We start from the raw sequence: 11,597 nt of genomic DNA on the forward strand, positions 1-11,597 counted from the left end.
TGCTGTCATTGCTGTTCAGTAGACAGGGGAATAGCCTGTAATGGTGACATGTTTGTTAGTGGCAGTTTTACTTAAACAGTCTTTTGGGAAAATCTGTCTGTTCTGCCCAGTATTTTCAATGTTGTTTTGATAATACAGACTAAGTGGAAAAATACTTGAAATAATAAGAAGTTTTAGCTCCTCTTAAGTAGCATGTGAAAAGTTGTCCTCATAGCCTTTGGGAAGGTATAGGAATATCCTGAAATAGCTGTGATGAGATATTCCTAAGCCTGTGTGGATGAAGATATATCAGGTTTAGACAACTGAAAATAAAAAAGAGATATCAGGGTTGCTGTATACCTTACAATCATCTTAAGAATAGTTTTTCTTTTACTGGTAGCCAAAAATTCTTCAGCTGCTTGCTAAAGAAAATATGTCCCACTGCTATACAGAGTATTTGCAAAGGTGGGGGATGCTTAGTAAAGAGAAAAGCATGGGTAACAAAGGACAGTATCAGCAGTCTTGTATTAAACTGGTAGCCTCTAGATGAAATCCTTGCTTTTGTTTTCAGGGAGAATCTCTGCAGGAAATCTGGCAGTTTTCAGGTCTGTTGCTCCAGATTCACTAAATGTCAAATGGTGTGTTTTCTTCACAGGAGCAATGTGTTACAAAATACCAGTATCCAAAATTCAGCCTTTATAGCTCCAAAGATACTTAACCTGAAGGCTGTAAAGAGAATAAGTTGTATAGAAGCACAGGACAATCTTAATTCGGAAGGACAGGAAAGTAACTGTTGTGAAGCATCGGTCAGGCTGGATCCTGATTCACCACGTGCAACCAAACAGCGCCAGGCTATCTTCATTGCCAGCTCCCCCAGCCCAGCAGTCAGTGTGATCACCATCAGCAGTGAAACAGATGACGATGACATAGGACGAACGCATTCACTGACAGAGTAAGAGTCGACGTGTACCTTTGTTAAGGTGCTCCTTAAATATAACTGTCTTAGCATAGGTACTGCATTTAATGACTCTGCACTCAAAAAAGACAGTGCACATCCAATCAAATTTCACTACGAAGGTAACTCTGTAACAGTATATTATTTGAAAAGGAAAAGTTCTTTCAGAAATCTGCATCTTTAATCTGTGCAAGTTAGGCATTTTCAAACCAGAATACTTTTAGGCCTAGCATGCTTTTTCATCTTAATACTGTCATGCCCAGTTTATTTGTTGAAGGTTAGTCTTACGGCTTTGAATAATCAGTGGTGGCATTCTAGCAGTAGCATCCAGTAGATAATATTACATATATATGAGTAAAAAATACTTGCCTAGCAGATTGAAAAGGTGTGCATTTCGGTGTAAAAGCAGATGCGGAATGTGGTCTCCCAAAAGAGTTTTCTTTCACAAAGTTATCAAAGGAGCATGTATCATTTTCAATGAGGGCTTAAAAGTTTAATGTTTGTTTGACTTTGGTTTTGCTTGTAATGATTCTGAACTGGAAGAACATGTATTTTAAACCTAAACTTTTTCAAATGTTTCAGAGCACTGAACTTGCTCTGAAGCAAGTTGTAAAAGCTTTGATGTATTTGTTTTAGTATTGATTCAGTGAAAAATTTGTTCATGTAGTAGGTTTCAAAAAATGCATGTTTAGCCTGGAATTTCAAAAGAACACTAAAAAGGTTTAAAATCTGTTTTGGATGTAAAAGACAAAAGGAATTGGGTATTAATTTACATTTCAGGGATCTTTTCTACTAGTTGGACCCTTTTTATTCCATAATTACACCTAACTCAATGGCATCGGGAAGGACAAATGGGAAGTGGGATGTGTGCTCACTTTCTTTTTGTGTGGTAGGTGTAAAGGCAGCCTGGACTGCGAAGCCTGCCAGAACACCCTCAACATTGATCGCGTGTGTTCTCTGAGCAGTCCTGACAGCACTCTGAGTACCAGCTCCTCTGAGCAGTCTAGTCCATCTCCCTGCAAGAGATCCAACAGGTAAAAAACATTGTGCCCCTTTCAATAAACAAAGGTCCCAATATAAAGCAGACTCAGCTTATACTAAAAGTAGGGAAAAAAAAAGCAAGAGCTTTTTGTTACATTGCCATCTGGTGAGGCTGAATGATGTATTTAAAAATTGATCAGTTGACCTACAGTTGAACAGAGTAGACTGTGCTTGTATTGTTCCTAACAGATCTGTCTTGCTACATTGGAATTTTTCAGAATACTGAATGAATGATGCTGATACAGAAAACATAAACATCTTGCATGCAGCTTCCTTTAGAACAAAAATCTTCTATGGTTGCAAAATTAAGTAAGCCAAAGTGGGATGGTGACGGATTTGAAGTTACCAGAACATCTTTAATTTTTGCACCCTCTTGTTGTCCCATTGTATATCTTGTAATCTTTAATGACATTGATGCCTTTTTTCTTCTGCCAGCCATAAGCATCACTTATGTGAACACTGCTCATATGAGCAGCTTTAAAATATCTGACATCTAGCTTAAGCCTTCATTTTTGTACATTATTCAAAATTTAGAGAAACATTCAACTTGAATCTGAACTATTTTATGGCAGTTTTTTCTACAGTACCTGAGAGCTTGACAATAAAGCGTCTGTCTGTGTGATACTCTTAACCTGTGACTCAGTCAGAAGTTGCTGCTGACTTGGGATGTTCTGGCACCTGCAGATGGGTTTCCATCTCATTTTAGTCCTTCTGGTGCTAATATGCTGAAATACTAATTGTAGCTACTTGTGGCACTTCTAAAAATCAGATTCCTAAGTATGAGTTTGCAGACCAAGAAATATTTGATATCTCTAGTTGCTGGTATTGACAACAGGTTTGGTTTAATAGGATTTACCCAATATCACATAGAAATACTGTGAGCTAGGGATACAATTAATTTTCTTCAAGCAACCTGTAGGTTGAATAAACATGACCAGTTCTTTCATTTTTATTCTTCACTTCTCATTTTCTGTAGAATAGCTTACTGTATAGAAGAGAGTGATTCAAACTTGGAGCAGTTTAATTTTGCAAAATGAGTAAGATTGGAGTCTTAATGGAAAACCAGTTTGTTTAACTAAAGATTTTTATCACAGCATGTGTTGGTGAGGGAATGGAACTGCTAGTCTGTACAGGCAGATTTATGTGTTTGAAATTTTGGACAGCCTGACTTAATGATGCTTTTAATGGATAATTTACGTATAGCAGTGATTCTGTTTATGTAAACACAGTCTTCTCCCCTTAGAAGAAAAACAAACAAACAACTTGTGCATGAACCATTTTGGAATCTAGTTGATGTTTTGTAAGGCCTGAAATCTTGGGTGAACAAATCTCTGCAGTATTGGACACTGAATACACGGAAAGGTGTGGTAGGTTGTTCTCGAGGGCTTGGAAGGTGTATTCAGAGGAGATAGCATGTATAGTCTGATGAGTGCTAGGACTAAGGAAAGGTTTTGTTTACTCAAGATGCAGCTTTGTGTTATGCTTAATCCAGTCACAGGTTTAGGGGTGGATTAGTTTTCTGTAAGGGTACTAAACTGATCCAACTCATCCGGCTAGCTCCAATAACAGAAGTATACTAATAGAGCATGTGGATAGATTTTTTTTCGTTTTGGCATGGTGGCTTGAGGTAGAAGATAATCCCAAACAAATTTCTGTGATTTCTGGAACTTTGAAGATACTGAAATTAAAAGTTGCCAGAGTTCTCTAGGTGAACTAAACCAGATATATATCCCTGGTCCTATTTTCAAGCATTTGTCAATTTCTGACTGTAAAACAAGAAAATAACTAGAAGCATTCGAAGAATCTCTGTTCAGATGGTTAAATTTTAACCAGGAATTTTGTTAGGATCTACACTTATTTATTCATCAACACATACTGTTCATGTTAGCTCCATTCTCTTGCTTTCTATATAATCCATACATGGCACAATCCCAGATGAGGCCTAGTTAATTTGCTTTGCTGTTGTTGATAGAGATGCATCTGTGATGTACCCTTTTACTTGTGTAATAATACAGAAATGAGAGTCATATATTTTCTGGAAGTATACCTCATTGTAAATTAGTTTTCTTTACCAGGTTGTTTACTACTTGTTACCTAATAGGTATTTGGTTCTGGTTCCACTGACAGAACTTTGATTTCACTTCCAGCAGCTGATATTTAACTTCTTCTCAGCCCTTTCTTCCTCTGATAGAAGCATGGAGCTTCATTAAATGTTAGCAAAGCTGTTATTATGAGGTGGTTTCTTCACCTCTTTGTCTTGCAGTTGCCTTGGTAAAAGCAGTGATGGAGTTGAGTGAGTTTGCACTGCTTGACCAGGATGGATTCCAAAGACCACAAGTGCTGTCATAGAAGCTGTGTAGATAGAGGGGGTTTGTGTTTGTCTCCTTCAGCTAAACCTGTGACAAAGAATCTGTCAGTCATGCCAGGCAGTGCTCTTCGGAGGAGCTTCAGAAAGACATCATTTTTCAGTAGATATGGTCTAGCGTGGCTGCTGGTGGTTGATCTGCAGATGAGAGGGGGCTGCCTTTCACCATGCAGATTGCTTCCTCAGCACATTATCTCTCTTCCTTACGTTCAAGGGTCCTAGAGACAGCTTTTCACAGACTCTGTGATGTGGCTGGTTTCTAGAAGGAAATTAGATCAGTATGTTCTCATTTGCTAGTGTAATAACCATCAGGAGACATAAAAAATCATGTTTTGATTCAGGAAGAAATGAAATTCTCTTCTTCAACCTTTTATTTTTCCTAAAAACTTAGAATTCAGTGGTTTATTTAAAAAAATAATTTACAAAGTGGGTACAAGTTGTGTTATGCACCTCAATATGTAGAAGTTGTCTCCTTCCTATAACCCTTTGGTGGTATAGCTCAAATGTTGAACTGCCACCTGAATATCCATGCTTGTATAATTAAAATACAACTTTTTTTATCCACCTTGCAGTAGCTTCATTTCTATACGTTTCCTGCAATAATTTCATAAAATGCATCTGTGTTATAAAAATGTGTTGTTTCAATGCAATACTTTGATTTCTGGACAGTATGTCAGATGACGAACACGAGAGCGGATGTGATACGGTAGATGGTTCCCCAACTTCAGATTCTTCAGGACGTGACAGCCCATTTGTGGAAAATGGCTTCATAGCTAATACCAATAAAAATAAAGACACGAGATCATCTGTTAAGCCTGAAAGCCAGTCGGCTGTTTGCACAGTAGTGGTACCACCAATGAGGCTTCAGAACAGGTTACACCTTGATGAACAGATGGTGAATACAGGTAAGTTAGTCCAGGTGTGTTTTTTTCTTTCTAGACCGGTAGATAAGAGTAGAAATTTGAGCATTTATTTAATAGCTGTATATGTGGAGATTTTAACCTACTCATCTGTCTGGTAATCTGTAATAAACACTTCTAAGTTGTGTTGGGTTTTGACTTTAAGTAGCGTATTATTTTATTATTTCTCCCTGTATGCTGAAGCAAATGAAACTTTCTCTCACTTTTGTTAAAAAACAATAGTGAGAACAAAACCGTAACACTGTTCATTTTATACCTTGGAAGATGCTCCGTGCCAGCCACTGAAAAAGGGTCGATCTGCCCCTGGAAGGATAAACCATTCTTCTATTGTAGGAAACCGTCAGCAAAAACTGGCATCAGCGTTCCATCAGCAACAGGTGAACTTCAGTCAGGTACCTATACTTACTCACTTCTAAGAAGTACTTTTTCTGTCTTGAGGATCCAAACATGCTGAATGCTTACAATTTCAACTGCTGTCAATGGCAACTGCAGGTTTTCAACAGCTTGATTACAGAAGTGTTCAAATCTTGAAAAATGGATTTCAACTTACTGGGCAAGTCATAAGTATCTTTCACTTTTGGTCATTTTCTTAAAGCAGCTGACTTTATTATTTAAAATGATAGAAAAGCTATACTGGGAAAATTAGCAATGCCTATATAAAATCAAAGCATGAGACAAAGTGAAAAATACTTGAATATTTTTTTTCTCCTACATACAAATGTTAAAATGCCCAATAGTGCACATTTAAAAACTGCAGCTCTGTTCACTCGTGTTCTATTAACAGTGTGCATGAGAATGCTTGTAGTTTGAGTATCCAGAGATAGGATAGAGCTTGGCTAGCACAACTGTTTCTTACCTTTACTGCCAGGTAGTGAAGCTTTGGAGGGGAGTTGAAGGGGAGAGAGAGGTTGTGATTGTAGTCCAGTCCAATGTTGGAAGACAGCCAAATTAATTTAAAAGCTACTTTTATAATTTCCCAACAACATAATAAATGTGTCTGCTATGGCTGAGAACTGAAGTTGAAGTCGCTTTTATTTAATTAGTTTTGAACTGTAGCTGCACCAAGCTTTTGTTTAGGTATCTGGAGGTACATTTAATATGAGAGAAGTACCTGTTTGTCAAAGCCTTGCAGAGTAACTGTGAATATGAAATTGTAAGTTAAATACTAAAAGCAAGCATGCTATAGGGAGATAAGAGGATTTACCAATAATAACTTGAATAGTTTAGACTGAAAGAAACATTTGGGTGGGTGACATTATCTCCCCTTTTGCATGATAATGCGGAAGGATTGGTTTAATTAATTTTAAGCAAATCTTAATGTGATCATCATAGTATTAATTTTTAATCTCTTCGATGACAGCAGCTCCTCATCCACTTGGCAGAAAGAGTAGAATGTTATTTTAATTACAGAAATTTATGCTGATCCTTCCTTCTTTGGTAGATGCCCTGTGTAGTTTGAAGTCTGCAGCATTTAAAGGGAGTAATTATTTTTAGTCTTTCTCTTTGTAACGGTTACTGATTGTCACATCTTCCTGTGATCACAGCCCTAGACTTCCGTTTGCCTAGTTGTCTCAGATGTTTTCAATCCGTTTATTATTTTTTCTGCTCTCCTCTAAAATTTCTCTCCTATTTGTCCTCTTTGTGCCTCATTATGGTGCCCAAACTGAATGCAGCACTTCCAATTGATGCCAAGCCAGTGCTGAGTAGAGTGGAATAAGCACCTTGCTCATGTGATACATGGTATTTCTGTTAAAACAGCCCAGCATGGCATTTTATCTTTCTTTTTTCTTCTTTCTTTTTTTTTTTTTTTGCAAGAGCATTACAGTAACTTGTGTTCTGTTCACCATCTCTTATTGTCAGATTTCGTCTGTGCTACTATCTAAATAGCTAATAAATTTTATTTTTGTTTGTTTAAGCATTTAATTATTCCTGTCTCTATTTTTTCTTGATTTTAAGTTAATTAGTTTTAGTGCATTCTTCAGTTTTTTCAAACTTTCTTTATACTTAGAAACATTAACACTTGCTCATTTCTGTGTGTGGACAGGTTCAGCACTTTGGATCTGGGCCGCAGGAGTGGAATGGGAACTACGGTCATTGGAGGCAGCAGGCTTACCTCCCGGCCAGTGTTGCCGGCCACGCGTTCTCCCTGCCTCAGGGAAGTCCGAACCACGCTGCCGTGCATACTCACCTCTCTGGAGGTCCCCACCTTGGAGGACAGCCTGCTCTTCTCCCATACCTGTCGCCAGCACCCCTTAGTACTGCTGCACCCGTTGCCCACCTCCTTGCCTCGCCATGTACCTCAAGATCCTTGTTACAACACCCAACATACAACATAACTCATCCCAGTGGTATAATACAACAGGTTCCAGTTGGCATAAATCCCCGTCTCTTACCTTCCCCAACCATTCATCAGACTCAGTACAAACCAGTTTTCCCACCGCATTCATACATTGCAGCATCACCTGCTTACACAGGATTTCCACTGAGTCCAACAAAACTCAGCCAGTATCCTTTTATGTGAGAACTCAAATACAATCTGTTGAGGAAGCTCAATGACATGGAAGTTTGATTTAAGAAGAAACATGGTATTTATTAAATATTAGCCATGGCACAACAGGAAATGTTTGTTTTTTTTTTTTTTTAATCATGTAGACTTGGGTGCAATTTAAACAACTCTGAGCTTTAAAAAAAACTCACTTTTAATGTGTTTTGCACATTTGGTATAACTTGTCGTTGGTCATGTTATCTTCTTATATAGTAACTTTAGACAGGTGACTTATGGGAGCAGAAACCTGGTTTTGCTCCTGCTATTTTTTATAAAATTGCCTTCTAACTAGTGCAAGACACGTCTACATTTGGGAAGCCATTCAGTGTACAGAACCAGAGCAACAGATGCACATGTGTCAGCAGTACAGTGTAGAAGTAACTTGTTTGTGTCGCGTATCTTGGTGTTTAAATGTCAAGTCACTTATCTAAGAGTTGAGCTGTTTTTCACATTGCATGTGTCTTTTGCATGGGTGAAAAAAAAAGCCTAAACATTGCTCTTAAATGTTGTTGTCCTGATAATCTCAGCTGCATTGTAAACTGTTCCCACACATAGTGCCTTAAATATTTGAGGTTGTTATTGTTATTACTTACATAGAAATGTTGAGGACTGCAGCACTTAAAAAATTCAGATCTGCTGATTTTTTGGTAGCGTAATGCTCATTCTTTGGGTTTTGTGTGGTCTGATATTAGTATTGGGTGTGTTTTCCTTACTAAGAAGGCAGCATGTTTTGCTGTAGCTGAATTTTGCTGTCTTTTTATTGCCCCCCCCACCCCCTTGAATGATCTAGCTTCAAGACAAGCCTTTAATAGTGCTTAAGAAAAGTTGATTCAGTAGCTATTGAGTAGTGACACACAACACAGTATTTCATACTGGTAAATGGAACTGCAATACAGCCCAAGTAGTTTATTTTACAAGTGTTTATCTAATTGGATATAACAAATCATTTAGAGGTGCGGTAGGCATGACTGACTAGCTAAGGAAAGGATCCATGATGTGATTTCATCTTAGCTTGAGCAAACCATGCAGTATTTAATAACTAGTAGCAGAATATTTACTATTGAAGCTTGAAAAGATGTGAGTTCTTTGTGTGCAATCTTTCATTTATGCATGGGAGAGATTTTAGTCTTTTGACATGATGGTATTTGTTTTAGCCTGCTGCGGGTGTTTGCTTATTTAATACATTCCGTCAGGGACGTCACTTACATGCTTTTTGCATTACTTTTTTCCTTAGGAAGTGTGTCTTTTTGTTTTTGTTTTTTTTTTCTTCTTTTTTTCTTTTTGTTTTGTTCAAATGAAGTTGCTTTTGCAGCACCAAAGACTTAATCATCCATTTCCTATAAAAGGTAGCTACTTTTTCATAGACCTCAAGTATCCTGTAGTGTAGAGATGGGATTTACAGAAGGTATTAAGCTGAGGCTGTGTTTTAGCTTATGGGCAAGTAATAAATTGTATCATTTATCTTGAATGTATCATAGATAAGCTGCTATATAATGATTGCCACTTCAGATAGCTGTGAAATTAGGTGATTAACTAGTTCTTTCTTAGCCTTCTAATTTCTGTACAAGTCTAATTACATGAAATAGAAGCTGGGGTTTGGGTTTTGTTTTTTATTTTATTCTGTTTTCATGTTTGAAGTGTCGTAACTACTATACTGTAAATGATGGAAGATGATTGCATATGTTTTTTTGGGGTGTGTTATTTGCATCAGTATTTTATCTCCATTAACTTTGAGCTCATCACTGCATATAAGTGGATGTATTGATGTAACTTAATTTTTTTATGTTTTCGTATTGGCATTGTGTAGACACTTCAGAAGCTGCATCTTGCAGGCTTGACTTAACTTTTTTTAAACAAAATCTGGAATACAATCCTTGCGATGTTGACTGGAATAAGAGTGAAAAGCATTTGAGTTTAACTCTGTCAATAAGCTAATAACTGGTAATCTTTTTCTTTACTCCACTAATGCAAGCAGTGTTTTATTTAATGAATGTCTGAATGAAATAAATGTGCCTACATTTGATTTATTTTTTAAGTAATAACTAAAATACAACAGTATTAGATCATAAAAAATAATAAAAATACCAGCAGTACATTTTTAATCACACTGAAAATCAAAAGCCTAACTTTTCCCCAAAGTTTCAGTGTTTTTAGTAATCAAGTCTATGCATTTTGTACAAGTGTGTGTATATAAAGTATACGTTAGCAACTAGGAGTATCCTGATGAATTTGAAATCTTTTCAACACATATAGAAAGCCTAAATATAGGGAGTCAAGAAAATGCTCAAATTGGATGTCCACCTTACCACTTCAAACCTGTGCTGTGTGGTCCAGCAGGTAGTTTTTTGTTCACTCCCTTGTGTTGGGAAGCAGTGTGATTTTGGTGCTTGCTCCATTGCAGGCAGTGGACACACCAAGAAGCACCAATGCAAATGGAGTAAATGAATTTTGTATTGTGATTACAAAAAAAAAAAGAAAAAAAAAAAGACTGCATTTTTTTTCTGGGGCCATGGGGATTTTCATTGGTCTGATGTATTTACTGTACGTTCTTTTTACTGTGCTTAAGGTTTTTAGCTAACGTGATTGTTAAATTGACACAATTATCTGTATATCACAACAGAATCCTTGTGTACACAGGACAAAGTTGCTGTAAATGTGCCCCAAATTCCATCTGCTGCTCTTCTGAGATACTGTCCTTTTAGAAATGTCTGCGTTTCAAAGAAGGAACTATTTGGGATCCCATCACAGCTTAAATTCAGTGTAAGGGGGTGACTTCCCCCACCCTGCAGTACACTCTGAGAGCACGGACCCCTGTCACTCTGCAAGGGTCCGGGGCCCATCTGCAGAACAGAAAACTGAAGCAGCTTTCAGGGTGAGGGCCTTTTCTGTGGAAAAAAGCCATCCTCTGGGAAGCAGTTCTACACCTTACCCTTCTAATGCCTTTTTTAAATAAAACACTGCATGACTCTGGAATTGCGTATTACTTTAATTTGCAAGATTTGTATGAATTTCTTGTGTTCGGTTTTTAACTTCAGGGTGTTTTATTGGTCAGATATGCTACTGTATTAACTTTTTTTTGGTTTGTTTTAATTTTTAAAGTTTCTGTTTTTACTGCTAATTAACTCGGTTTGTGTTAAGTAAAAGTTAAATCACACACTGCAAGCTGTAGGAAGACTTGTTCTAGAAATACCCAGTGCTAGAGACTTGATTAATAAGTTTGAACTGTTACTGTTTAACGATTTGTAGACTTGTGGCTTTTTTTTGCTTTGGGTTTCTATGCTACACTAGTTTGCCATGTAGCAATTGCACTGTGCAATATTACAATATGAGGACTGGGAAAATTTTTTATGGATGTAATGTCTCTTACAGTTTGCGATAGTATTTCTTTCTAGGTCTCAGTGATTTAAATGTGACCAAGCCTTCTGTACTTTGTCACAAAAAGCGGGTTTTCCAGGTGACTATTTTGGTGAGTGTCAAAATAAGAATTTATGGTGTATTACTGTCGAGATTCACTTTGAATTAAAATATATATTGCAGCAGATGACTTTTGGTGGCTTTCATTCTTTGCTGTGTCATGTCATTCTTTGCTGGATTAAGGTAAAAATAATGAAAATTCGCAGGGAGGGCTCTCAAATTCTGATCTAATCATCTGACTGAGCTGCTCTTCTTTCAGAAAGCTTAAATTTTATTAACTTTCAAGGCTTGATTAGGAGGAGCTTGAGATTCTGCCTACAGCATAGACAAACCTTGAAAGGTCTTTGTCCTGGATGTCCCACTTTTATAACCCTTAGA

At 37.2% G+C, this 11,597-nt stretch overlaps 1 protein-coding gene across 5 annotated transcripts in view; it reads left to right on the plus strand.

The window, feature by feature from the left end:
• The window catches only part of HIPK3 (homeodomain interacting protein kinase 3), a 101,185-nt gene extending 89,839 nt beyond the window's left edge, over positions 1-11,346 (plus strand). For 3 of the 5 annotated variants that reach the window (XM_061356599.1, XM_061356598.1, XM_061356601.1), the window contains exons 12-16: positions 635-931; positions 1,828-1,968; positions 5,010-5,245; positions 5,525-5,652; positions 7,305-11,346. In XM_061356599.1, coding sequence (XP_061212583.1) covers positions 635-931; positions 1,828-1,968; positions 5,010-5,245; positions 5,525-5,652; positions 7,305-7,781 — 1,279 coding nt within the window. In that variant the 3' untranslated portion in view covers positions 7,782-11,346. The remainder of the gene's footprint in view (positions 1-634; positions 932-1,827; positions 1,969-5,009; positions 5,246-5,524; positions 5,653-7,304) is intronic. The other 2 variants (XM_061356602.1, XM_061356603.1) reach the window with 2 other exon arrangements.
• The last annotated feature ends 251 nt before the right edge of the window (positions 11,347-11,597 follow it).

Source organism: Neopsephotus bourkii, unplaced genomic scaffold (genome assembly GCF_033783945.1).
Source record: "Neopsephotus bourkii isolate Nb327-2 ecotype Australia unplaced genomic scaffold, CSIRO-AGI_Nbou_v1 NB_860, whole genome shotgun sequence".
Classification (NCBI taxonomy): domain Eukaryota; kingdom Metazoa; phylum Chordata; class Aves; order Psittaciformes; family Psittacidae; genus Neopsephotus; species Neopsephotus bourkii.